This window comes from Chiloscyllium punctatum, chromosome 27 (assembly GCF_047496795.1).
Source record: "Chiloscyllium punctatum isolate Juve2018m chromosome 27, sChiPun1.3, whole genome shotgun sequence".
In the NCBI taxonomy this organism is placed as follows: Eukaryota; Metazoa; Chordata; class Chondrichthyes; order Orectolobiformes; family Hemiscylliidae; genus Chiloscyllium; species Chiloscyllium punctatum.
The window spans coordinates 28,413,519-28,440,289 of record NC_092765.1 but is presented as its reverse complement, the minus strand read 5'-3'; the positions used below and the strand labels follow the sequence as shown (position 1 = coordinate 28,440,289).

At 40.7% G+C, this 26,771-nt stretch overlaps 1 protein-coding gene across 1 annotated transcript in view; it reads left to right on the top strand.

Moving 5' to 3' along the window:
* Positions 1 to 24,983, top strand: part of tfap2e (transcription factor AP-2 epsilon) — a 108,132-nt gene extending 83,149 nt beyond the window's left edge. The window contains exon 7 of the mRNA XM_072548396.1: positions 24,783 to 24,983. Within this exon, the coding sequence (XP_072404497.1) occupies positions 24,783 to 24,816 (34 nt within the window). The 3' untranslated portion in view covers positions 24,817 to 24,983. The remainder of the gene's footprint in view (positions 1 to 24,782) is intronic.
* The last annotated feature ends 1,788 nt before the right edge of the window (positions 24,984 to 26,771 follow it).

The window sequence follows — 26,771 nt, the reverse complement described above, 5'->3', positions numbered from 1 at the left end:
TAATGAGGTCAAGAGCTGAGTGGCCCTGATGGAACCCAAACTGGGCATCACTGAGCAGATTATTGCTGAGCAGTGATACCTTCCATCATTTTACTGATTATTGAGGATAGCCTGATTGGCAGTGATTCGCTGTGTTGAATGTGTTCTGTTTTTTGTGTACCAGTCATACCTGGACAATATTCCACAGTTGGGTAGATACCAGTGTTGTAATCATACTGGAAGATCTTGGCTAGGGACGTGGTGAAGTTCTGGAGCATAAGTCTTCAGTACTGTTGCTGGAGTGTTCTCAGACTCATAGCCTTTGCAGTATTAAGTGCCTCCAACTGTTTCTTGATATATATGGATTGAATCAAATTGGCTGTGATGCTGGGAACAACTGGAGGAGGCCAGTTCTGGCTGAATATTGCTGCAAATGCTTCAGCCTTATCTTTTGCACTGATGTGTTGGGCTCTTCTATTATTGAGGATAAAGATATTTGTGAAGCCTCCTTCTCCAGTGGGTTGTTTAAGTATCTACCACTACCATTCATAAATGGATGTGGCAGGAATGCAGACGTTAGATCTGATCCATTGGTTATGGGATTATTTAGCTCTGTCTTTCACTTGCTGCTTATGCTGTTTTGTAAGCCTGTTTGGTAGCTTCACCAGGTTGACACCTTTATTATTAGATATGCCTGGTGCTGCTCCTAGCAGGCTCTCCTGCACTCTCCATGCAACCAGGGTTGATCCCCTGGTTTGATGGTAATGGTTGAGTGGGGGATATGCCGGGCCATGAGGTTATACATTGTGCTGGAGTACAGTTCTATTGCTGTTGATGGCCCACAGTGCCTCATGGATGACCAGTTATTGAGTTACTAGATCTTTCAAAGTCTATCCCATTTAACACAGTGATAGTGCCAGACAACCCGATGGACGGTATTTTCAATGTGAAGATGGGGCTTCATCTCTATGAGCACTGTGCGTGGTCACTCTCACTGATACGGTCACTCTCACTGCAGCCGGCAGATTGGTAAGGATGAGATAAAAATATGTCTTTCCCTCTTTTTGGTTCCCTGATCATCTGCCACAGCCCCAATTCTAGCAGGTGTATCCTTTAGGACCCGACTAGCTCAATCAGTAGTGCTGCTGCCGAGACAGTATTGGTTACGGATATTGAAATCTGCTATCCAGAATAGATTTTGGCCCTAGGCACCCTCAGTGCTTCTTCCAAGTGTTGCCCTAGATGGAGGAGTACTGATTCATCAGCCAAGGGAGGGTGATATGTTGCAATATGCAGGAGGTTTCCTTGCCCATGTTTAACCTGAAGCCATGAGACCTCATGGGGTTCATAGTCAATGTTGAGGACACCCAGCTCAATTCTTCCATGGTGCTGCCTGCTGGGTCTGTCCTGCTGGTGTGATCAGACATAACCAGGGATGGTGATGGTGTATTTGATTACATTACATTATATTACAGTGTGGAAAACAGGCCCTTCGGCCCAACAAGTCCACACCAACCCACCGAAGCGTAACCCACCCATACCCCTACATTTACCCCTTACCTAACACTACGGGCAATTTAGCATGGCCAATTCACCTGACTGCACATCTTTGGACTGTGGGAGGAAACTGTAGCACCTGGAGGAAACCCACGCAGACATGGGGAGAACGTGCAAACTCCACACAGTCAGTCGCCTGAGGCGGGAATTGAACCCGGGTCTCTGGCGCTGTGAGGCAGCAGTGCTAACCATTGTGCCACTGTGCCGCCCCATTAGGTATGATTCTGTGAGTGTGACTATGCTTGTCTAGTCTGTGAGAGGGTCTCTCAATTTTGGCACTAACACTGTTTCTGCAATTGCCTTTTACGGAGCATTGGTCGATGCCAGTTGGTCTGTCCTGTTTCATTTCTTTCTTGAGCTTTCATAACAATTGATACAACTAAATGGCTTGCTAGACCATTTTTCAACAATCACAATGGTTTCATTGTCATCAAAAGAGTCTTAATTCCAATTATCTATGTTGGGATTCAAACTCAGGACCCCAGAACATTAGCTAAATTTCTGGATTAATAGTCTAGTGATAATACCATGAGGTCACCACCTCCCCTTGAATTGTGAGAGTTCAACCTGAGACTATGGCTGTTTAACTGGTGTCTTGTCTTGTGACAAAATTTATAGAATTGTAGAATTCTCTGTTAATGGATGTTTTTTTCCAATGGGTTTTATCACTGGTTCTAGTTTTCAAGATTAGAAAGAAACAAGAAGAAAATGTCTTCCAATTTTTTTCCATTACCAATTCATTTTCTTTCTAACTTTCTGCTGACCTTAAAGAAGGTTCATTTATGTATTCCCAAATCTGTCTTTATTGAGTTTCCAAGCTGGATGCTTGCAGGTAATGTTCCACGATAGATGCAATGTATCAGATAAGTAACAAGTAAAACAGGAGGTGAGTTTATTTGCTCCTGAATTCATTGACTGGTTTCAATATCTTTAGAAAAAAATAGTAATTTCAAATTAGAAAATTTTGTTTATTCCACATTGTTTTTTTAAACTTGCCTTAAACCATGGTCATGTGATTGCTGCAGCCAACTTGAGTCCATTTTGCTTCCTTTGAAAGATGGTTTTAGTCCATGAAAGTCTCAGCTATTAAAATTCGCACATTGGAATTTGAAAATTGATTGTCTCTATTTTACCACTACAGGTTGTTCTATTATAACGTGTGTTTCATCAACACAAATTCACTGCAATATGATTGATAAATTGGGGATGCTGTTTCTAAAGCATGAACTTGTAAAACGTGTGTTGGCTGTAATGCAATGACAGCACCAACACCTTAAGCACTGTTTCTGAAGTGTGATTTTTCTATAACGCAAGGTTGTCCAAGAAGGCAACCATTGTGTTATAGAAGAACTGACTGTATTGTGATAATTTAGATAAAGTTGAGATCATTCCCATTTCTCCTCAGCAAGTATTAGTTGGTTAGCTCAGATGGTTAGAGCATGGTGCTAATAACACCAAGGTTGTGGGTTCAATCTTCAAGCTGATCAGGTTTAGTGTTGGGGTTCTGGGTCGGTGTTTATCGTTACTTTACTTTTAGGGGTGGCTCAGTGGTTAGCACTACTGCCTCACAGTGTCAGGGACCTAGGTTCGATTCCAGCCTCAGGCAACTGTCTGTGTGGAGTTTGTACATTCTCCCCGTGTCTGCGTGGGTTTCCTCAAGTGCTCCAGTTTCCTTCCACAGTCCAAAGATGTGCAGGTCAGGTGAATTGACCATGCTAAATTGCCCGTAGTATTAGATGCATTAGTCAGAGGGAAATGGTTCTGGGTGGGTTACTCTTTGGAGGGTTCGTGTGGACTTGTCATGCCGAAGGGCCTGTTTCCACACGGTAGGGAATCTAATCTAAGTCAGTTCCTCACAGCTACACTTAGTTTCTGAATTACAACCTGAAAATAGATCCACTGATCCTGTTAATCTCACATTGTTTATTTTTTGAATGGGTCCCTAGGCTGACAATTTCTTATCCACCTGCCACTGATCTGGATAAGCGAAACAAGACTGGTAAAACTTGCTATCTTGCGCAAGCACATAGAGGATGATATTCGAGACCAAAATGTGTACTGGGATGTCAGAGAAAATGAACTTCTGTAGCACTGTAATTACCCAATGCTCTACAATTCTCCATTATCTTTGGGGACTACTAATTCATTTCTCTGTGTTTGTGTCTGTTCATGGGGTCAGCTTTGAAGTTGTTCGATAACACAAATTAGTTTAAAGAGTGCAGTTTACATGAGTTCACAATGTGAACAGTCTGCAACCAGCACTCTAGAGGAAGGCACCTGCAAGCATTTGCACATTGTGCTGCTGCTTAAGAAAGCTACAAACTGTGGAAGGATCTGAGATTCGCATTCAGTGATCCAGCAAACATATTTCAAAACGTTCATTTAAACTCTCTTGACTGTCCTTTTCCCTAGTCTGTACTTGGATCATCTGTCCTGCAACAAACAAATGTTTAAAAATTAATTTTGATCAAGTCAATTTTTGACTCTAATAAACATTTCACTTAAGAGTAAACTCCAATTATCTTTGCTGAAACAGTGACCAAATTAAAAAGAATCCTATGAAAGAGGCCCACTTGTCTGGCAACAAACCTACCTTGAGCATTCACTCCTGCACAATGATAACAGTATGTACCATTTATAAGATGCACTGCAACAAATCACCAAACCTCTTTAGGCAACACTTTCTAAACCCATGATCTCTGCCACCTTGAAGGACAAGGCCATAAGAAAACAACTCCCTGCAAATCCCTCTTGAGAAAATACTTTATCCCAACTTTAAACTATATCATTCCTCTTTCAATGTCACTGGGTCAATATTATGGAACCCCTTTCTTAACAGTACTGTGGCAATGTCTACATGGCAAGGACAGCAGCGATTCAAGAAAGCAGCTCACCATTATCCTCTCAGCCAGCTTTTGTATACTTCACATCATGCACAGGGTCTTCAGTGCTTAGTTATAGCTATAGATGTGACTGTATGCTTGATATTGTTGGCTGATCCCACTTTCAGCATCAACACATTACAGATCCTATTGACAGGGAAACATTTAGCAAGGCAGTGCACTAACATCACATGGCAGTAAGGTTTGTAGCTCCTAAGGCATTCAGGATAAAAAGCAGAGTGTTATGTTATGAAGTCTTTCAAAATAGTCACCAGGTTGAGAGGAATCCTGAGGAATCGCCTTTTGACTCTTCCATCATCAGTAACCCTTCAATGTTTCAGAATGCACATAGACTGCTATGACACCCTGAAATGCTTGAGGCCAGCATTAAATCTGTGAGAGGCGGTCTTTGTGGTCACCCTCAGTGCTCACCTTATTAAAGTGCCACATGGTGTGCGATCTTCAATGTCACAGTGTAAGGATCCCTGGCATCTGAGGCTAGTTGCATTCAAGGAGTCAGTTGCTTGGCCAATGCAACCTTCTTTTAATTTTATGATTTTGACTGAAACAGCTGCTCATCTATCCAGTCAGTGTGACTTAACCAGGCCTTCCAGCTACAAAGATATTAGAGCAGCCATTTTAACAGTGTAAGTGAGCATATATTTACAAAAGTTAAAGGTAATTTACAATGATGTTCCATCAGTAGGTTTCTTTCTTCTTTTTCACCTTATCATGTTTAAATGCAGTCCTGCCTTCTGCATCAAGGGTGGAGCAAGCCTGAACTGTAATTGGCTCTATTGACTTAGAAGATTGGATGGCTGTTCCTATCTCCTTTGGCCCTAGAGGGCCAGGGCTACTCGGTGTCTCCTGCCTAGGTACAGACCTGGGTGAGTAAGACCTGGTATTGGGTACAATAGAAACCTTTGGACCAATCTTATATATTGGGTGATAGCAAGTCATCTGCCTGTTTAACACTTCATCACACAAACTTTCCCATTAAAGTTTGAAACTTTTAATAAGGTATACAGTTTGGAAGAACAGACTCTTTTGAGACTCCAGATAATAATTGGGACAATTGAGGTGAATGCAACAGAATTGGCAGTAACCTTGGTGGTTGCTTGAATACCACATTTCTAATTCATTTGTTCCTTGAGAAGACTATTTCCTCTAGTTTGCCAGCCTTATGAATGGAAGCAGATATGTTCCAAAAAAACACAGCCAGATGCTACATGAAAATCAATGTAAAAACATGTATGTAACTCATGTGGCAGTTATACATAACTTTAACTTCTTAAATAGATTAGTCATTCATGTCACTCATAATGAATGCATTGACAATACATTGACATTGGCAATTTCACTTTGTTACAATGAAGGGAGATTGTGTTGGTTAAACTGTCTTTTTCCATGAGGAACCTTTGTTAGATTTCTTAATCACAGGCAGGTGTTTTAGCTTTGATTCTTGGACTGTTAGACTCCAGCATACAACAGTAGCAGGGCTGTCACGACAGAACATATGGAGCATTTTTCAACTCCAGAGTGGTTTAAATGTCAAATGCTCTGACAAATTTGCAGCAGTTTTAAAGTTGGCACATTCTGAAAAATAATTACGCTGACAGCAGAAGGCCTTTCTGTGGTGACACAAATAAAATTCAACACTCCAGACGTGATATGACAGGCATTTAATGAAGAACACAACACTCTTGGCATTTCCAGAGATGCCAAGTTGAAAGGATGGATTTCAGTGAGACTGAATGCTACAACGAACAAAATTTTGACTCTCTTGTCACTCGCTTCATAACACAAATTTGATGTGTCTTATTGTTAAACTACTGAGTATTGCAAAGTGATATATCATTTGAGTGTCAGCAATGCAATGTTGTTACAAGACTATATTTCCCACAAAAGTAAAGAGGTAACTGCATGGGAACACTACCACCTGCAAGTTTCTCTCTAAGCCACTCACCATCCTGACTTGGAAATACATTATTGTTCCTTTAGTGACTCTGGGTCAAAGTTCCAGAACTCCCTAAGGGCATAGTGGCTGTACCTACTGCACATGGACTGCAGTGGTTCAAGAAGGCAGCACACCACCACCTTCTCCAGGGCAACTAGGGACAGGCAATAAATGCTGGCCTAGCCAGCAATACCCATGTCCTGCATGTCAATTAAACAAAAGGCAATAGATCAGAATTTTTAAAAAAAATTAGGAAAGAAATATATCTCAGATGGCAACACAAATCTGGTCTCTTGCTATACACCCTTTCTCACTTCCATTGACTTTAACAGGGGTGAATGGAGAATGACATAAATAACAAACAATCTATGAAATGCTGTCCATTTCGTGCTGTTGCTCAAGATGAATTTCTCACTCGTGAGATTTGAAGAATGTGGGAATAATCTCCAGAATTGTAAGACTTCCAAAAAGAAAAGATAACTGAAACGTAGCATGTGTTTCAATCTGACGACACAGTTACACATTGTCCAATGAAGGAAATTTCCTGCAGACAAGTGTATCCTTGTTGATAGCAGAGGCAGTACCAGCAAAAGGAATCTTGCAGGTCCAGGGAACCATATGAAAAACATTATCATACATGGATACAATGCACACGTTCAGATTAAAATAGTTTTATCTCTTTCTTTTTCCATAAACCTACCACAACCAAGACAGAAGATGGATGAATGGTCACTTTACTTCTCGGCTAGTCCTCCTTCAGGGCTGCTCTGTCATTGAGACCCTATTCAGCCCATCAAGTCAACATCGGTCCTCTGAAGAGCATCTCAACTAGACACACTACCCTACATTATCCTTGTAACCCTGCATTTCCCATAGCTAATCCATCTAACCTGCACTCCCTGAATTTTATGGGCAATTTAGCATGGCCAATCCACCTAACCTGCATGTCTTTGGAATGTAGGAGGAAACTGGAGCACCCAGAGAAAATCAATACAGATGCAGGGACAACATGCAGACTCCACACAGTCACCCGGTGGTGAATCAAACCCAGGTCCCTGGTGCTGTGAGGCAGCAGTGCTAATCACTGAGCCACCATGCTGCCTGCTTTTTAATTGGTCATTGGGAATCATGCTTTGTGACCTTTCCTTTAATACTTTCCTCCTCTCTCTGAGAGAAAAGTCTGTCTCTGTTATTGTGATGTGCTTAAGACTAATTATTCTTTGGGTGGGAATTGCAGCCATGACTACTTCAGGCTAGGGGATGTTGACACTTGATTATGCTACGCACAGATTTTCTTCAGTGTCTTTATATGTCTCCATATTGGGCTTGTCATTCTCCAACTAATGAATGGACAGTCAACTTTCAGTTTTCACTTTCTCTTCCTAGGAGATATACAGAAACAGCCTTGCAAATACTAACTTTATTTCTCTTTTTTATGGGAGAGTATTACATACCCTTTTTACAGACGAACCTTCCTCTGACAATATATCCAGGAATAGGATCCTGCAGATGTTTCTAACGTATCAGATTTCTTCTTCAAGGCATTCTCTATGGTCTACATGATGGCCTAAATGTTAAGTGGATTTATATTCTTGACAACATCATATGTATAAGGAAAAATTTGTTCCAATTCTTTGTAAATTACAATGATGTTTAAGGTGGAGATCACTATAGTTAGAAGGGAAATTATAACACTCATTTGCTATGGAGATTTGGAAAATTGCATGTTGTAAATCAGGGATGATTCATGAGGAAATAATTTGAGCAGTGGCAAATCATTTATGTCAGGGTGGTTAATTGAGTTAAATCAAATCACCCCATGAAATTTAGACTTATATATATTTTTATACATATCTAAAACAACATGACCATCAGAACACAGTCCTGCCCCTGACATTCCCAGAAGCCAAGGCTGAATGGGCTGTGTCAGTTCAGATCAATTTTGCTCCCTGTATAAGCACCACCTGTGCCATGATCTTTGTGTGTATCCATGTAACCCTCTAACAGGCACTAGGAAGTCAGGATGTTCAATACTTTCATAAAACACATATGGGATTGCATAAATAAATATACGATTGCTCATCAAATTAAAGGCTTAATAAACTACAAAAATAATTTAGAACTTGACATAATTCTCATGAAGAAAAAAAATCGAGCTGTAAGATGGTACAGCTGAAGAAAAGCAACCTGAAGGTTTGAAATGAAACAACATGTAATCAGCATCAGAGACGGAGTGTGACATAGTCAATCAGATATTAAGAATTACTTAAGTGCATGCAGTACAGTGCAAAAGATAACTGAATTTTTAACATCAGCCTAGATGTTTTTGATATCTCTGAAAGTTTAAAGCTATTAATTTGCAGCCAGGCTGAAGAGTGAATGCCTGTTTGATTGAGATAGAATCAAAGAAACCCGACAGTGCAGAAGCAGGCCATTCAGCCCATACCAATCCTCCAAAAAGCATCCCACCTCACCCTATAACCCTGCTTTTTCCATAGCTAGGCAATTTAGCATGACTAGTCTATCTAACCTGCATATCTTTGGCCTGTGGGAAGAAACCCATGTAGACACTGGGAGAATTGTAAACTCCATACAGACAGTTGCCCAAGGGTGGAATCAAACCTGGGTCCCTGGCTCTGTGAGGGAGCAGTGTTAGCCACTGTGCCACCCTGAGATGTTACCTATCTTTTCATCATTATAGGAGAAAGTGAGGACTGCAGATGCTGGAGATTAGAGCTGAAAATGTGTTGCTGGAAAAGTGCAGCAGGTCAGGCAGCATCCAAGGAACAGGAGAATCGACATTTCGGGCATAAGCCCTTCTTCAGGACTCCTGAAGAAGGGCTTATGCCCGAAACGTCGATTCTCCTGTTCCTTGGATGCTGCCTGACCTGCTGCGCTTTTCCAGCAACACATTTTCAGCTTTCATCATTATAAGCAACTGCAGTCATCTGCACACTCTCAGATTTTAAAGGCCCGTCATATTCTGAAGTGAGAGTGGAACAAACAATAGACATCTCCTAAAGAGTCAAAGAATCATAATGGCATTATCGATCTTACTTGAGTCACTGCATGTCACTAAATGTCTGGATGTTGGATTTGAATCAATTGGGAGTTTATGCTTTTCTATCTCTGTGTCACATACGAAGAGGTAGAGTTATCATGCATTGCCAATTTCATTTACACTTCAAAGCCCTTTAATTAGATCTTTAATTACAGCTATCTCTCTTGGTTGGGTGCCACCAACAAGCAGTAATTTGAGAACTATCAGATCTCACTCATTGTGGCTCAGAAAATGGAAACTGTTACTATGATTCAATCGATAAGGAATAGTAAAGAGCTTGGCAAGGCAAAGGCATGAATTATGACTTTAGGTTTACATATGATATTAATATTGCACATTGGAAGCAAGTTACGTTATTGTATCCTCTGAAGTAGTAAATGTAGTACATTAAGCCAAGTATATTTACCGTTCTCCCTTCCCGTCTTTTTAAAATCTTACTATTTAAAATATATTTTCACTTCCTATTCTTACTTCAAAAATTCATCAATGTGTGGTCTTCATCATTGAACTTGACCATCACCCTGCCTATTTATACTTCATTTATCATTTCATTCACGATTTCCATATGTCAGAACATTTGCTGGAATTAGGAAATTTTAATATTGTTCTCTAAATGTTGAAGTCTCAATCACTAACAGATAAAGTAAATAAGAGTGATCCAAACCCAGGCCCCTGTGGAACACTAGAATGCCACAAAGTCTGAATGATTAGCTTTTACTTTTGTTTTCTGCCCTAGTCATCTCCGTAGCCAAATCAAACCCAGCTTTGTCAACAATCTTAAACTAATGATGTTGAGTTTACCAAAGCAAAGATTTTGGAATAACTCACCTGTCACCATCTCTTTTTGTTGAAGAGAAGACATTTGCTACCCTCAATCTTTTGCATAGTTTTCCTTCCTATAGAATTTTGAAAAGTCGAAACCTTCACATTGCATACAATCTATATGTATCATCATTTCTATTTTTCAAAGATCGATCAAGCATGACCTGCCTGTTAACGATCTGTGCTGATTAGTTCCAAGTACATCATATTTTCTGTCCTATGTCAGACTCAAAATGAGCTCTCCTGTCTGCTGAGGTTTCAGTGTCTTTTTCTACAGATTTAGATTGGACAATGAGCAAAGAGCATGCAGGGATTAATGACACAAAAACAGAAATTGCTTAACGGATCGGAGCTAAGGAAACCTGATATGTATACTGAAGACAGGTGTTTTTAGGAGGAGCTGGGGAGTGGAGGTGGAGGAGATGAGGGGGTATGTGGGGAGGAACATAGAACATAGAAAAGTACAGCACAGAACAGGCCCTTTGGCCCACGATGTTGTGCCGAGATTTAATCTAAATGTAAAATATAGTAACAACCTACGCACTGCTCAACTCACTGCTATCCATGTGCATGTCCAGCAGTCGCTTAAATGTCCCCAATGACTCTGATTCCACCACCACAGCTGGCAATGCATTTCATGCATTCACAACTATTTGTGTAAAGAACCTACCTCTGACATCTCCTTTATACCATCCTCCTAATATCTTCAAACTATGACTTCTCGTATCAGTCAATCCTGCCCTGGGGAAAAGTCGCTGGCTATTGACTCTATCTATTCCTCTCATTATTTTGTATACCTCAATCAGGTCTCCTTTCTTCCTCCTTCACTACAGAGAGAAAAGTCTGAGCTTATTCAACCTTTCTTCATAAGGCAAGCCCTCCAGTCCAGGCAGCATCCTGGTAAACCTTCTTTGCACCCTCTCCAAAGCCTCTGTATCTTTCCTATAGTAGGGCGACCAGAACTGGACACAATATTCCAAGTGTGGTCTCACCAGAGACTTGTAGAGCTGCAGCAAAACCAAGAATCCTGTCTTTAATCCTATATTCAGCATTTGCGTTCGACTTTCCAAAATGCATTACTTTGCATTTATCCAGGTTGAACTCCATCCACCATTTCTCAGCCCAGCTCTGCATCCCGTCTATGTCGTGCTGCAGCCTGCCATTGCCCTCTGTACTATTGACGACATCTCCAACCTTTGTGTCATCTGCAAATTTACTAACCCATCCCTCAACCTCCTCATCCAAGTCATTTATAAAAACTACAAAGAGCAGAGGCCCAAGAACAGAGCCCTGCGGGACCCCACACAACACTGACCTCCAGGCAGAATACTTTCCATCTACAACCACTCTCTGCCTTTTGTTAGCCAGTCAATTCTTAATCCAGATAGCCAAATCTCCCTGTATCCCATACTTCCTGACTTTATGAATGAGCCTACCATGGTGAACCTTATCAAATGCCTTGCTGAAGTCCATATACACTACATCTACTGCTCGACTGTCGTCGACCTGTCTTGACACCTCCTCAAAGAACTCAATAAGATTTGTGAGGTATGACCTGCCCCTTATAAAGCCACGCTGACTGCCTTTAATCACACTATGCTTTGCCAAATAGTCATAAATCCTATCCCTCAGAATTCTTTCCAAAACCTTGCTGACCACAGACGTAAGACTGACTGGTCTATAATTGCCAGGGATTTCCCTATTGCCCTTCTTGAAAAGAGAAACAACATTCGCCTCCTTCCATTCCTCCAGTACGACTCCTGTGGAGAGTGAAGAGGCAAATATCCTCGCCAGCGGTTTAGCAACCTCCTTTTTCGCTTCCCGGAGCAGCCTAGGATAAATCTAGTCTGGCCCTGGAGACTTATCAATGTTAATGCTTTCCAAAATTTCCAGCACATCAACTTCATCAATCTTGATCTGGTCAAGACTATATCCCAGCTCCTCAAAGTTTTCATTTACACCAAGTTCCCTTTCCTTGGTGAAAACCAAAGCAAAAAACTCATTTAGGGCTTCTCCTATCTGCTCAGACTCCACGCACAAGTTCCCTACGCTATCCCTGATCGGCCCTACGTTCTCCCTGATCATTCTCTTATTCCTCATGTACGAGTAAAATGCCTTTGGGTTCTCCCTAAGCCTTCTTGCCAAGCTTTTTTCGTGCTCCCTCCTGGCTCTCCTCAGTCCAATGATGAGCTCCTTTCTAGCAAGCCTGTAATCCTCTAAAGCTGTACTAGATCCTTGCTTCCTCCACCTTATGTAAGCTACCTTCTTCCTTTTGACAAGAAGTTCCTCTGTTCTCGTCATCCAAGGTTCCTTAATCTTACCCCTTCTTACCTGTCTAAGAGGAACAAATTTGTGCATCACTCGCAACAAATGCTCCTTAAATAGTCTCCACATGTCTGCTGTGCCCTTTCTGTGGAACAATGCTCCCAGTCTGTACTTCCTGACTCCTGTCTGATAGCGCCATCATTTCCTTTTCCCCAATTAAATATCTTCTCTCGGTAACTGGTCCTTTCACTCTCCAAGGTTATGCTAAATGTGAGGCAGTTGTGATAGGTGGAGATGGACTCCAGATAGAGAGAGAAAGAGCAGCAGTTAGGCAGACAAAGGGATGGTTACATTAGGGACATCAGGGAGAAAGAAAAGCTGATCACAGGGACCATTGGTATTTTTGTTTATTCATGGCTGACCAGCATTTATTGCCTGTCCCCAGTTGCTCTTGAGAAGGTGGTGGGGAGCTACCTTCTTGGACCACTACAATCCACATGATGTAGGTTGACGCACAATGCCCTTTGGAAGGGAATTCCAGGATCCTGATTCAGTGACAGTGGAAACTTAATGGAATTAATGAACAAACAACAAGTTTACCAATAACTGAGATAGGACTTCTTGGTTAAAATTGGCTAAAGTAAGCCAAACAGAGACACTTGCCAGAATTCCCAGAAGCCTGGCATTCCAACCAGAACTCTATCAACAAACACATTAACTTGGATCCCTTTACTACTCCCTGAGAAAAAGGACATGAAATGACATCACCACAGGAAATGACATTGCCACAGGAACTAACATCACCAACTCAAGGAAACCTAAACACATAACTAAATGCAGGCCATACCACCAGAGGCTCAATGATGATGTTACTTAGTATGGTGATGAAACATCTGAAAAATGAACCCTCCAGCTCAGCGAGCAAACTTACATCCAGAATCTTAAACTGAGCTACAAATCTTCTCAAAAACTCCATATGACTTCTGGGTTTATCCCTGTCTATTTTGCAGAGTAATGCACTTTCTACCCTTACATCTTTTCACACAACTGTCACTTCTACAGACTGTTGGAAAATTATATTTGAAACCTAGGCTCTTTCATCTCTTATTCCCACAGGATAATTTGACACTGACCATTTGCTCCTGAGTGACTTATGATTAATCTTTATAGTTCAATTCTCCCTGAACATTAAATTCTAATAATTACTTAGGTACGAACCTCTCAAAGTTCTGGTTTCAAAATCCTCCTCTGCTCTGAAGATTGAGACAAATTTATTCTTTTTGCACTTAACAATTCTGTAATTCTAATTTCTGTTGCCTTTTTTATGAAAAGCTGTTTCCTTAATTTCCTAATGATCCATATTACCTTGATTCTCCTCTCACTGTTAATTTGAGAGAGGAGGCTCATTCTTACCTTTTGAAACAAATAAAATCAGACTGATTATACTGCAGAGCTACTTTATGAAAGTACATTGACTTTATTTGTAAAATAAAACTGTAAAGATATCAGACAGAATCATGTTATACTGGATAATCATTGCCTAGAATCCACACAGCTATGATGTATCACACAGTCTGTTATTAAGCTCTATAACATTCAAGACTATTCACTTTCCTTTGTTCCCACTCATTGAAAGGTCAGCTAGGTTGGTGTGTGGTATCACAGAATTTAAGTTACAAAAAAGATTGATGGGACTAACTTGTTTCTGTTTATCCATCTGTCTCTGCCCTATGGCTATCTCAGGTTATTTTAGACAATGAACTGACAAAAATTAAGAATCAGTTTTGGATTTTGTTGGTGCATCAATCTGAGGAAATATTGAGTGATGCATACAAGATATTGACTCAATTAAGTGATTTATATGCATAAAATGTGAAAAGCAAGAGTCGAACACTCTTTGGTTGATGTGAAAGTCTAGTGTACTGTCAGTGCCTTTAATCTCTTTAGGTGTAGTAGGTATAGCAACCATTCCAAACTGGGATGTCAATGTCAATGCTAAAATATATTAAATTAAACAAATCACTGCTGCCCGGACTGCAACTTGCTCAATGTTAATGTATTTAACCTTCCCTCCTTACTTTTCTCTATTAATGAATCTTGTATGGGTATGCTCGATCACTATGCTTAATGAGGATGGTCATGATGAAAGTTACAGCCAATATTCTCTTACAGTGTAGGAAACTGCAGGGCCTGATTGGTCTGGTCTGATAGAGGAAAACTACTTCTTCGTTGAAATAAAAAATATTGTATGTTATTCAGTAGTTTTAGGTTAAATTGATAGATATTGATACAGAAGACTTTGAGGAGGACATTAAGCCTAACTCTTGAGACCCCAACCTGTTCTGCCCACAAGTATATGTGACAGTATAATTGTGGGTGGTACTTATGGCTTTCATCAGTATTAATCCTTTCAGACTCTTTCAGATGGATTTACAACAGTGAAGGTTGACAGGACCAACATGTAGTTGAAAGTGAGAACTGCAGATGCTGGAGATCAGAGTCAAGATTAGAGTGGTGCTGGAAAAGTATGACCTAGACCAGATGGGCCAATGGGCTGAGAAGTGGCAGATGGAGTTTAATTCAGATAAATGCGAGGTGCTGCATTTTGGGAAAGCAAATCTTAGCAGGACTTATACACTTAATGGTAAGGTCCTAGGGAGTGTTGCTGAACAAAGAGACCTTGGAGTGCAGGTTCATAGCTCCTTGAAAGTGGATAGTGAAGAAGGTGTTTGGTATGCTTTCCTTTATTGGTCAGAGTATTGAGTACAGGAGTTGGGAGGTCATGTTGCAGCTGTACAGGACATTGGTTAGGCCACTGTTGGAATATTGCATGCAATTCTGGTCTCCTTCCTATCAGAAAGATGTTGTGAAATTTGAAAGGGTTCAGAAAAGATTTACAAGGATGTTGCCAGGGTTGGAGGATCTGAGCTACAGAGAGAGGCTGAACAGGCTGTGGCTGTTTTCCCTGGAGCATCGGAGGCTGAGGGGTGACCTTACAAGGTTTATAAAATTATGAGGGGCATGGATAGGATAAATAGACAAAGTTTTTTCCCTGGGATCGGGGAGTCCAGAACTAGAGGGCATAGGTTTAGGGTGAGAGGGGAAATATATAAAAGAGACCTACGGGGCAACTTTTTCACACAGAGGGTGGTACGTGTATAGAATGAGCTGCCAGAGGATGTGGTGGAGGCTGGTACAATTGCAACATTTAAGAGGCATTTGGATGGGTATATGAATAGGAAGGGTTTAGAGGGATAAGGGCCAGGTGCTGGCAGGTGGGACTAGATTGGGTTGGGATATCTGGTCGGCATGGACGGGTTGGACCGAAGGGTCTGTTTCCATGCTGTACATCTATATGACTGTAAGTCAGGCAGCATCAAAGGAGCAGGAAAACTGATGAGTCGGGCAAAAGTGCTTCACCAGGAATGAGGCAGGGAGCCTCCAGGGCTGACAGAAAAATGGGAGGTGGGTGGGGCTGGGAAGAAGGTAGCTAAGAGTACAATAGGTGGATGGAGGTGGGGATGAAGGTGCTAGGTCAGAGAGGAGGGTGGAGTGGATAGGTGGGAAAGAAGATTGGCAGGTAGGACAGGTCATGAGGATGGTGTGGACTTCACCAGTTTCCTCATTTCCCCTCCCCCACCTTACCCCAGTTTCAACCTGCCAGCTCAGCACCATCCTCATAACCTGTCCTACCTACCAATCTTCCTTCCCACTTATCTGCTCCAGGACCAACATGTACCTATTTATCAAAGTGTCTGCCTACCTTGCTGTTTGTGTACTACTGAACTCATATAAAATGCTTACTAAGTAAAGAATTGGTTTTACACTATCTCTAGTCAACAGAAATAAAACATTTGTTTTGGCATTCACTCATTTCTAATATAGTTCAATTGTGTGTAAAATAGAATATTCATAACATGCAGGATTAAAGCACCTGTTGTTATGATGCCAGAAAAGTGATAATAATACCCAAATGTGTGTGGGTGAGCGAGTAGACAGGCAGACATAATAAGAAAATTATCAGGAGAAAAAAATGATATATTAAAGAAAACATTTAGCTATTATTTGTACAGCAAAGGAAAATGGTATAAGGAAGAGACACAGAGATCCAGAGAATGTCACTCAGATAGAACATAGAGAACCATGGAGTCATATAGCACGGAATAGCTCCTTTGAGTCTGGACTGTCCTTTCTACACTAATCCAACTTTTCAGCACGTGGTCCATAGCTTTGAATGTAATCACATTTTGAGTGCACGTACTTTTGAAGGTTGTAAGGTTTCCCAACTCTACTACCTTCCCAGGCAATGCATTCACGACTCCTACTATCCTCTGGATGAAAACAACTTTCCTCTGCTATGGAAATGTTGAAAATGAAATTCAGGCCAACAACCACAATGGAAAATGCTAATAGACCTACAGAAAAAAAGAAATGAGAAAAAGTAAGGACAGAATGTTCAAAGGTGTAAGTGATGAGAGAAAGACTTACAGAAACAGAAATTGAATGGGAAGGAAACTGGCTGGAATTGAGAGCTCTCCCAGAAGGTACAATAAAACCCACATTATATATCATCTAATTTTTGCCATTAATATAATGTGAGCAACATAGGTATATCAACTGATGAGTGGTCCTTTAGATATACCATAATCCTCACTGCAGTTTTACAGATAGCTTTTCCTTACATTTTCAAAATTGTACTTTATTTTGTTCATTATATATCTGCCTCTTGTAAAGCAGTTTGCAGGAGACAGCGTCAGAATTTACATTAGATCTCTCTTATGCTTCTATTTGCTAAAATATTTTCCACTAGCTTAATTTGACTAGGCACACCCTTACTTTACATTACAACTACAAATGCAAACAGTGAGATCGACTAATGGCTGAATTGGTAAAGCTGGTATGTAATGGAGACATACAGACTAAAAAGTCTCAGGTTCACTTTCAGGTCAGTGACGATATAATATTGGGATTATAATAAGGATACAACAATTCACCTCCCTGACTCAGCGAGAGGAGAGTCAGCCAGAGTTTCTACTTCCCACCCTGTAAAGGAATGTTTCCCCGAGCACACTATGCAGGAAAATTGTTCAATTCAATGCATTCACAATTTTGTTGTACAAAATGGGCTGAGGAATCCTTTTCACCTGGTTGCAACTTAGCATTGTGTGATTAAAATAAGTGAGCATTTTTTGAGAAGGAAATTGGCTAAGTATGGTACTTCCATTGTTGAACAACCCACGTCTGAGCTCATACATCAAACTTAGTCTCTGGTACATGTTGAACTTTGGGAGGGAAGAAGGGAGCACATAAAAAGAGCAACAAACTAGTAACATTTCTATGAAAAATGGAGCAAGAGATTGTTAACATGGTCCCAGAATAAGACTTCAGAAATAACTCAGTTATTGCAGTTTGTTCATTCATTCAGTGTGTTGCCAGTATGGAGAATTTATTACTCATTCTCAATTGTCTTTCACAAGCCAAAGGTGAACCACCTTCTTAAATACAACTATAAGGCTTTCTAACTATTTCTAAGAGCAGCTAAAAGATCCATGGGTCTGGAGTTGTACATAGACCAAAATAAAAATGGCAGATGTCAGGGGAAGTCAATGGTACTTACAATTGTATAGTTTCATATGCATCATAACTGATGCCAGCTTATTTCAGATTTTATTTAATTATTTGAATTTAAATTTCACAACTGAAATGGTGTGATTTGATCACACTTTTCTGGATTATTAGACAGTAGCATAACCATTCTATTCAACACCCCCAGATTAACTTGACCATTAAATTTGACATTTAGTCCTGAGATAAGCTTCGAACATTATATTCACACTAATTTCTAAGATTACCATAAATTACCACAAATCATCTTCACCCTTGTCTCAACTCATCCACTCCTAAAACCCACATCTATGCTTTTGTTATTTCTATTCTTGACTATTCCAATGTGCACCTTACTGGTCCCCCACATTATAAACTTGAAGTTATCCAAAATTCTGTTGCCCATATCATCCCCTACATCTGCAGTCCTGCATTGGCTCCCTATCAAACAACAGCTTAGTTTTAAATTCTCATCCTGGTTTTCAAATCCCTGATCGTATCCCTCCCCATCTCTCCCTAGTAGGCAGCACGGTGGCACAGTGGTTAGCACTGCTGCCTCATAGCGCCAGAGACCTGGGTTCAATTCCCACCTCAGGCGACTCTCTGTGTGGAGTTTGCACATTCTCCCCGTGTCTGTGCTGGTTTGCTCCGTTTTCCTCCCACAGTCCAAAAATATGCAGTTTAGGTAAATTGGCAAGGCTAAGTTGCCTGTAGTGTTAGGTATAGGGGAATGGGTCTGGGTGGGTTGTGTGTTGGTGTGGACTTGTTGGGCCGAAGGGCCTGTTTCCACACTGTAAGTAATCTAATTTATCTCTACATCCTTATTCAATCCTACAACAATCCAAGCTATCTGACTCCTCTTATTTACGCTTCTTGTATGCTGGCATTATTTGTGTCCATGCTTTCAGTCACCACAGCAGACATGCTTCGGTCCAAGTGCTGAAATTCCATCTATACATTTCTCTTCTCTCTACCTCATTTTTCTCTTTTATGACACTTTTTAAAACCTTCAATTTGACTAACATTTTGATCATCTGAACTTAATATCTTCTCATGTAGCTCAGTGGGGTGGCACGGAGGCTCAGTGGTTAGCACTGCTACCTCACAGCACCAGGGTTCCAGGTTCGATTCCAGCCTCAGGTGACTGTCTGTGTGGAGTTTGCACCTTCTCCCTGGCTCTGGTTTGCTCCCACAGTCCAAAGATGTGCAGGTCAGGTGAATCGGCCATGCTAAATTGCCTATAATGCTAGGTAGTCAGAGGGAAATGGTTCAGTGATGTCACCATCATGCCATAGAGTCATAGTCATAGCGATGTACAGCATGGAAATAGATCCTTCAGTCCAACCCGTCCATGCCAACCAGAAATCCCAACCCAATCTAGTCCCACCTGCCAGCACCTGGCTCTATACCCTCCAAACCCTTCCTATTTATATACCCATCCAAATGCCTATTAAATGTTGCAATAGTACCAGCCTCCACCATTTCCTCTGGCACCTCATTCCATCCACGTACCACCCTCTGTGTAAAAACGTTGCCCCTTAGGTCTCTTTTATATCTTTCCCCTCTCACCCTAAACCTATGCCCTCTAGTTCTGAACTCCCTGACCCCAGGGAAAAGACTTTGCCTATTTGCCCTATCCAAATCTCCACTTAAACATTTAATTGGGATATCTGTGGTAGGTCAGAGGGCGGTAATGTGAATATGTGTTGCTCTGTTTTATTGAGCCATTTTGTTTGTACTTTGTGCACTATAGGCACTTTAGTTGCTCAGGCCTGATTTTAAGGCCATTCAGGTGTGAAATTCAATTTTTATTGAAGTGGATACAGGTCAATAGCAAATTGGCAGCCTGGCTTACATTTCACAAAATCTTCTGTTCTGATGACATTGGCTACATTTCTTGGGAAAAATGGTGGAAGAATTTGCTGCAAGAGATAAGGCACCTTTCATCAATTCCCTGTATATGGATAATGTTAGTAACATCTTTACAGAGAATGTATTGCCCAGATGTTGTTAGATAAAAATATTTTGGGTATTAACCAAGAAATGTTGTTAGAACAATGATATAAGGTTAATTCAAGAAGATGTGTAATTTGTTTGCTTTTGTCCTTCTGGTTGCGGGGTTTCTCAGGGAAGTAGTTATGTAAAAGAAACCTTAACAAGTTGCTGTAGTACTTTCTCCAGATTATAAATACTGCGGGCAGAAGGTGTTAGAGATGGATGTTGTTTACAATGCCAGAAGTCCCTGTTCAGTGAATTGTTCTATTGTGCATGCTGTAGCATTTCTTGAATGTTGTTGTAGTTACATCCTTTTAACTCAATGGAGAGAATGCCCTCACTTGTACCTGTAAATGTGGGAGTAGGTCTAAGGAGTGAGGAAATGCATAGATTACACTGTCTTTGCTCTGTTATGGTAACCACACTTTTCATAGATTCTTCATGAAATGTTTTGGTCAGGAATCACAATTAAAATATTTATGATGGAGACTCAGAAATTATTGATCCAGTAAAGATGTTTGGATTTTATTTCATTTGAGATGGCCATTACCTGACAATTAAGGATAAACTGAAAAGTTTCAGGAAAGCAACTAGACATATTTGAAATTAGCTCCTAAACTGACTCTTTAACAATTATTTAATTGTGGCTATTATCTGCACTTCTACAATAATCTTGCTACCAGATTTGTTATTGTAACCACAATTGGGCACTAGGACCCAGATGGATCCAAAGACATAGCTAGTCCACATATTGAGCTGATAAATTTTAATTCATCATTATAATGCCAGAAAGATACATTCATTATAAGAAATCAACTTAGCACACAGCTGTCAATCATTTCCTAACAGTCCTGGAGGGGCAATGACCTGCTTTCCTTATGTGTGCCCCAGTAACCTACTCTGAACTTGATGTTATGTACAATGATTAAAGTATGTGACAAAGGGATAACAGAAAAATGTGTAATGCTTCCAGTTATGAAGACCTTTCAGTGACTCTGGAGGAAGGAAAACTAACTCTAAACATATTAATCCTTTGTGCAGTTAGAGTTGGCATCTTTGGGAATTGTGTAAAAGGAAGCCTTGTGTTTTAATTCCTTCTTTATGTTTCGACAGTGCAGACCATTTAACAGGTGTCAAAAGAGACGGGCAATTGGGAAACTAAGGATGGCACAATTTTATCATTCATTTCTGCAGTTAAAAGAGAAACCTTGTTCAAGGATAGAAACACAAATGAAATTCATCCCATGATATTTTCCAGAGCAGAATCACCTCTGTGACTGGTAAGGCAGCTTCAATGCCCTTTCTATAGAGTAAGTTATTTTTGGCTTTTCCAACAGTGGCTATGCCCAAGTTTTGTATTAAACTCTTTCTGAAAACACCAAGGGTTGTTACATGTGGCTTACCCATTATTATTGATGCAATAACATCAGGTTTCCTGGCAAGTTTAAGTAGCTCCTGTTTGATGCTGTTTCTTTCCTTAAATAGAGAGTAGATGAGGGATAGATGAATGCTTGGGTCTACCTGGCCTATGCTACAGGCCCCAGAGAAATACGCAACCCGTGAAAACATTCCCATGCTGCAAACAAAATTGTATATAAGCAATGGATCCATTTATATAATATGTAATGGTTCACTTAGCTTCAATATTAAAAATATATCGGTTCATAAATTCTCTGTACTTAATGGGTCATCGTTGTGGTTGGAGGTGGGGTGTGAAATAAGAACAGAAAGTGCTGGAGAAACTCCTCAGGTCTGGCAGCAACTGAGAAAGAGAGAAACAGAATTAACTTTGCTTTTAAGTGGAGGGGGACTGGTTATTCTGTGGGGATGGGAATATGTGTGATGAGAATTACATGAGGAGGGCTGTTGGGAAAAGAAAGAGGATTGTACACAAGAGCATTGCAAGGAAGCACTGTGCAAAAGGAGTGATTGTGCAGGCAGGATGGTTGAAAGAAATTTGAGGGGAGAGTTTACACAGAGGAAGATGTGAAGTTGAGGTCCAAGATGTGTGGAATTACTCCAAATATTTTGTATCCACAACCGCCAAAAAATCTTAATACATTCTGAACAGAGACTTCAACCCTCAGTCCCATGTGGTATTGTGTATTGAACTTTACTTCAATGTTTACCGTTTATTTTCCTAGGTGGAAACCATATACCAAACTGCCTAAAACCAGTATGAAGCATTTCATTTGAAATTAGAGCCTATCACATAGTAGCATCAACCTTTTTAAGGTACTAAATCATTTGTTTTAGGTAGCTTCTTTAACATATTAAAATAGCCCAAAGCACTTCACAGGAACATCATCGCGGTGGCTCAGTGGTTAGCACTGCTGCCTCACTGTGCCGGGGACCTAGGTTTGATTCCACTGTCTGTGTGGAGTTTGCACACTCTCCCTGTGTCTGTGTGAGTTTGCTCCAGTTTCCTCCTACAATCCAAAGATGTGCATTTTAGGTGAATTGGCTATGCTAAATTGCACATAGTGTTCAGGGATGTGTAGGCTAGGTGCATTAGCCAGGGATAAATATAGGGGAATGGGTCTGGGTTAAATGCCCTTCGAAGGGTTAATGTGGATTTGTTGGGCCAAAGGGCCTATTTCCACACTGTTGGGATTCTATGATTATCAAATAAATGTTGACCTGAGCCATATATAAAGCAATTAAGGACAAGCTTGGTCAAACAGACAGTTTGAAGGGATTATTACGTTGGGGAAAGGGAGAAGGGAGACTGAGAGGTACAGGGAGGAGATTTAAGAGTTTTGGACTATTGTATGGCCATGCTAGCACATGATGAAGATTATAGCTTCCATCCACTACAATGCAGGGAGCTACAGACCTGCTTGGTCTGGAGTGGTAGAGGACAACTACTTCCTGGTCTATTCAATAGAGTTCCTTATAGTTAACAAGATATAGTCTATTGCATGTTAACAACTAGTTACAAGTTATATTAATAAAATAGACATTGTTTCAGAGTCTTTGAGGGGGACCAGATGTTAGGCCTCACTGGTTTGAGATCCTAATTTGTTCTGCCCACGAGTCCATATGACATCATCAGAATGAGTGGTGCTTACGGCAGTATTAATCCTTCCAAAACCATTTGGACTCATTTGCAACAGGGATCTTTGACAAATGAAGGCATAAGTGACTTGTGGTGGAAAGTATAAAACTAGGAGTGCTCAAGAGGCAAGAATTTGAGGAGCATGAATATATTTGATGGTTTTAAGAGATTACAGAGTTAAGGAAGGTTGAAGAAATTGACTGATTTGAAAGCAGGATGAGAATTTTCAAATTGAAGGGTTACTTAATTGGGAGCCAATTAGGAGCACAGGAGAGATGGGTGACCAGGACTTGATGCACGATGGTGCCAGTTTGGATGTCATTGTCTTTATGGACAGTAAAATGTGGTAGACCAGCCAGGACTAGATTGAAACAATGAAATCTACAGATAACAAAGGCATGAATGAGGCTTTCAGAAGTAAATGAGCTGAGGCAAATGTGGAACCAAGTGACATTACAGAGGTGGGAAAGTGTCAATGAGTTGGAGACATGGTCTGAAGCTCATTCAGATCATGAACTGTCTTGTTCTGCTTCAGACAGTTGTCAGGGAGAGGGATGGTGTCAGTGCCAAAGGAACTGAGTTTTAGTAGGGAACATCACCTTGTAATGAAATAGTAAATCTTGATAGTTGAAATTTTGATGAAACCTTGGCCAGTGTAGATGTTGCACTAGATGTTGCATGTTAACTTTGACCTTCCCAGTATCAGGTCTATCAGGTCAGAGAAAATTTCCACTCATCCAGTACAGATGTCTGTCAAGTAGCATGTCAATTCAGAGATAGTGAAGGCAAGAGATGCAATGATATTTGTAAACTTTAAAAAACTCTTTAAATTAAGTGATTCCTTTCCTTCTACATTGGGAATCTGAAGGACTTGCTAGCAATCTTGAACACTCTGAAATGGACACACTGTAACTGAGTGAAACTCAGTGTTAATCTACACAGTCCACCTGGATTGAAACTTTTTAGTAAATGGGAAGAACTATTATTCTGATTGCATATTTTAGAATAACTATCTATTTTAACAGATTTATTCCCAAACTATTGGCAGCAGAATTACAAAGACAGTGAATCTATTATCAATAATTCCAGTTCAATCTGCAGCATCTTTCTGATGATATTTTGCAACCAAATGAAAAATTGGATAATTGGATCAATTTTACTAGTGAGAGGTTAAGTTCTTCTTAAGATCAATTCTTAAGTTAGAAAACACTGAACCTGTGCGGAACTGAATTGCTATACATTTGTGTCAGATGGAAATTCACACTTTGTGAATAAAAACTTGCATACTTAAATGAAATTGACATTTTTATTACACTAGGAATAGTTCAAGCTTTCAGAGAAACAAATTGGGGGTGGGGGCAGAGGGTAGGGTAAGTTTACACTTAATAAGCATGCAATCATAGCCAGATCCTGCAATTCTCCCATAAACCACTTCATGCCTATATCCTGAGGTGCAGATTATTATCAAGTTCCAATTTCATGTCTTGCTTGATAAATAATGCTATTGTTTGGTTTTACTGGTGATACACACCTAACACACATTTGTGGTCTAAATCACTCAATTTACTGAATGTACAATAACTGTACCTTTTCTTTCAAAAGGGCCTTCAAAGTTATGATACGCTTGGAGTCGTGAGTTCAGAACAGAGTCCCTACTTTGAAGCAGACTCAGCAATCCTTCACTTGACCAAAGCATGTCTTCAGTACGACAATGATAAACCCAACCAACCAACTCATCAATGGGACGAGTGAGATGGTCCAGCTTTCTTCACAACAGCTCCAAACAATCATGTACAGCTATATTCTAATGAGTTAAATGGTCTAATTGGACAAGTGTCAAAGAGTTTACTGGTAAGATGCATGGCTGCATCCTCGTGGTATCTCTGAGCAGACTTGGGAATCTTAAGTCTTGGTTTTGCCAGTGTCTCCAATGTTCTCTGGCCATACTTACTGTAACAAATTAAGATGAAAGTCACTAAAAGCTAAACACTGGCTTTCTGTAAAAGGCAATAAAAACTCAATATTTGGACTTTTCAGTGTTTTGGATCAGGAAGCTGTTAGGTAGAATGATGAGGTTCTATGTCTAAAGAAAAAGTATGCTCATAGTGTGCTGTTGACAAGAAGTACAAATTATTGGATAGTCCCTGGGACCTATGATTTCATGAATCTAAAAATCACTGTTAGGAGTCTCAGGGTGATTTTCAGAGTTAGAATATAGAACATAGAAAACTACAGCGCAGTACAGGCCCTTTGGGCTTCGATGTTGCGCCGATCCAAGCCCACCTAACCTACAATAGCCCACTATCCTCCATATGCCTATCCAATGCCCGTTTAAATGCCCATAAAGAGGGAGAGTCCACCACTGCTACTGGCAGGGCATTCCATGAACTCACGACTCGCTGAGTAAAGAATCTATCCCTAACATCTGTCCTATTCCTACCACCCCTTTATTTAAACCTATGCCCTCTCGTAATAGCTGACTCCATACGTGGAAAAAGGTTCTCATGGTCAACCCTATCTAAACCCCTAATCATCTTGTATACCTCTATCAAGTCACCCCTAAACCTTCTTTTCTCCAATGAAAACAGCCCCAAGTGCCTCAGCCTTTCCTCATATGATCTTCCTACCATACCAGGCAACATCTTGGTAAACCTCTTCTGCACCCGTTTCAGTGCCTCCACATCCTTCCTATAGTATGGCGACCAAGACTGCACACAATACTCCAGATACGGCCACACCAGAGTCTTATACAACTGCAACATGACCTCAGGACTCTGGAACTCAATTCCTCTACCAATAAAAGCCAGTACGCCATATGCCTTCTTCACCGCACTATTTACCTGGGTTGCAACTTTCAGAGATCTGTGTACATGGACACCAAGATCCCTCTGCTCATCCACACTACCAAATATCCGACCATTAGCCCAGTATCCCATCTTTTTGTTACTCATACCAAAGTGAATCACCTCACACTTACCCACATTGAACTCCATTTACCACCTTTCTGCACAGCTCTGCAGCTTATCTATATCCCGCTGTAACCTGACACATCCTTCCTCACTGTCAACAACTCCACCGACTTTCGTATCATACGCAAACTTGCTCACCCAACCTTCTAGCCCATCCTCCAGGTCATTTATAAAAATGACAAACAGCAATGGTCCCAAAACAGATCCTTGCGGAATACCGCTAGTAACTGCACTCCAAGATGAACCTTTACCATCAACTACTACCCTCTGTCATCTTCCAGCCAGCCAATTCCTAATCCAAACCTCCAACTCACCCACAATGCCATACCTCCGTATTTTTTGCAGTAGCCTACCATGGGGAACCTTATCAAACGCCTTACTAAAATCCATATACACCACATCTACCACTTTACCCTCGTCCACCTCCTTAGTCACCTTCTCAAAGAATTCAATAAGGTTTGTGAGGCACGGTCTGCCCTTCACAAAACCATGCTGACTATCCTTGATCACATTATTCCTATCCAGATGTTCATAAATCCTATCCCTTACAATTCTCCCTAAGACTTTGCCCACAACAGAAGTGAGGCTCACCGGCCTATAGTTACTAGGTTCATCCCTACTC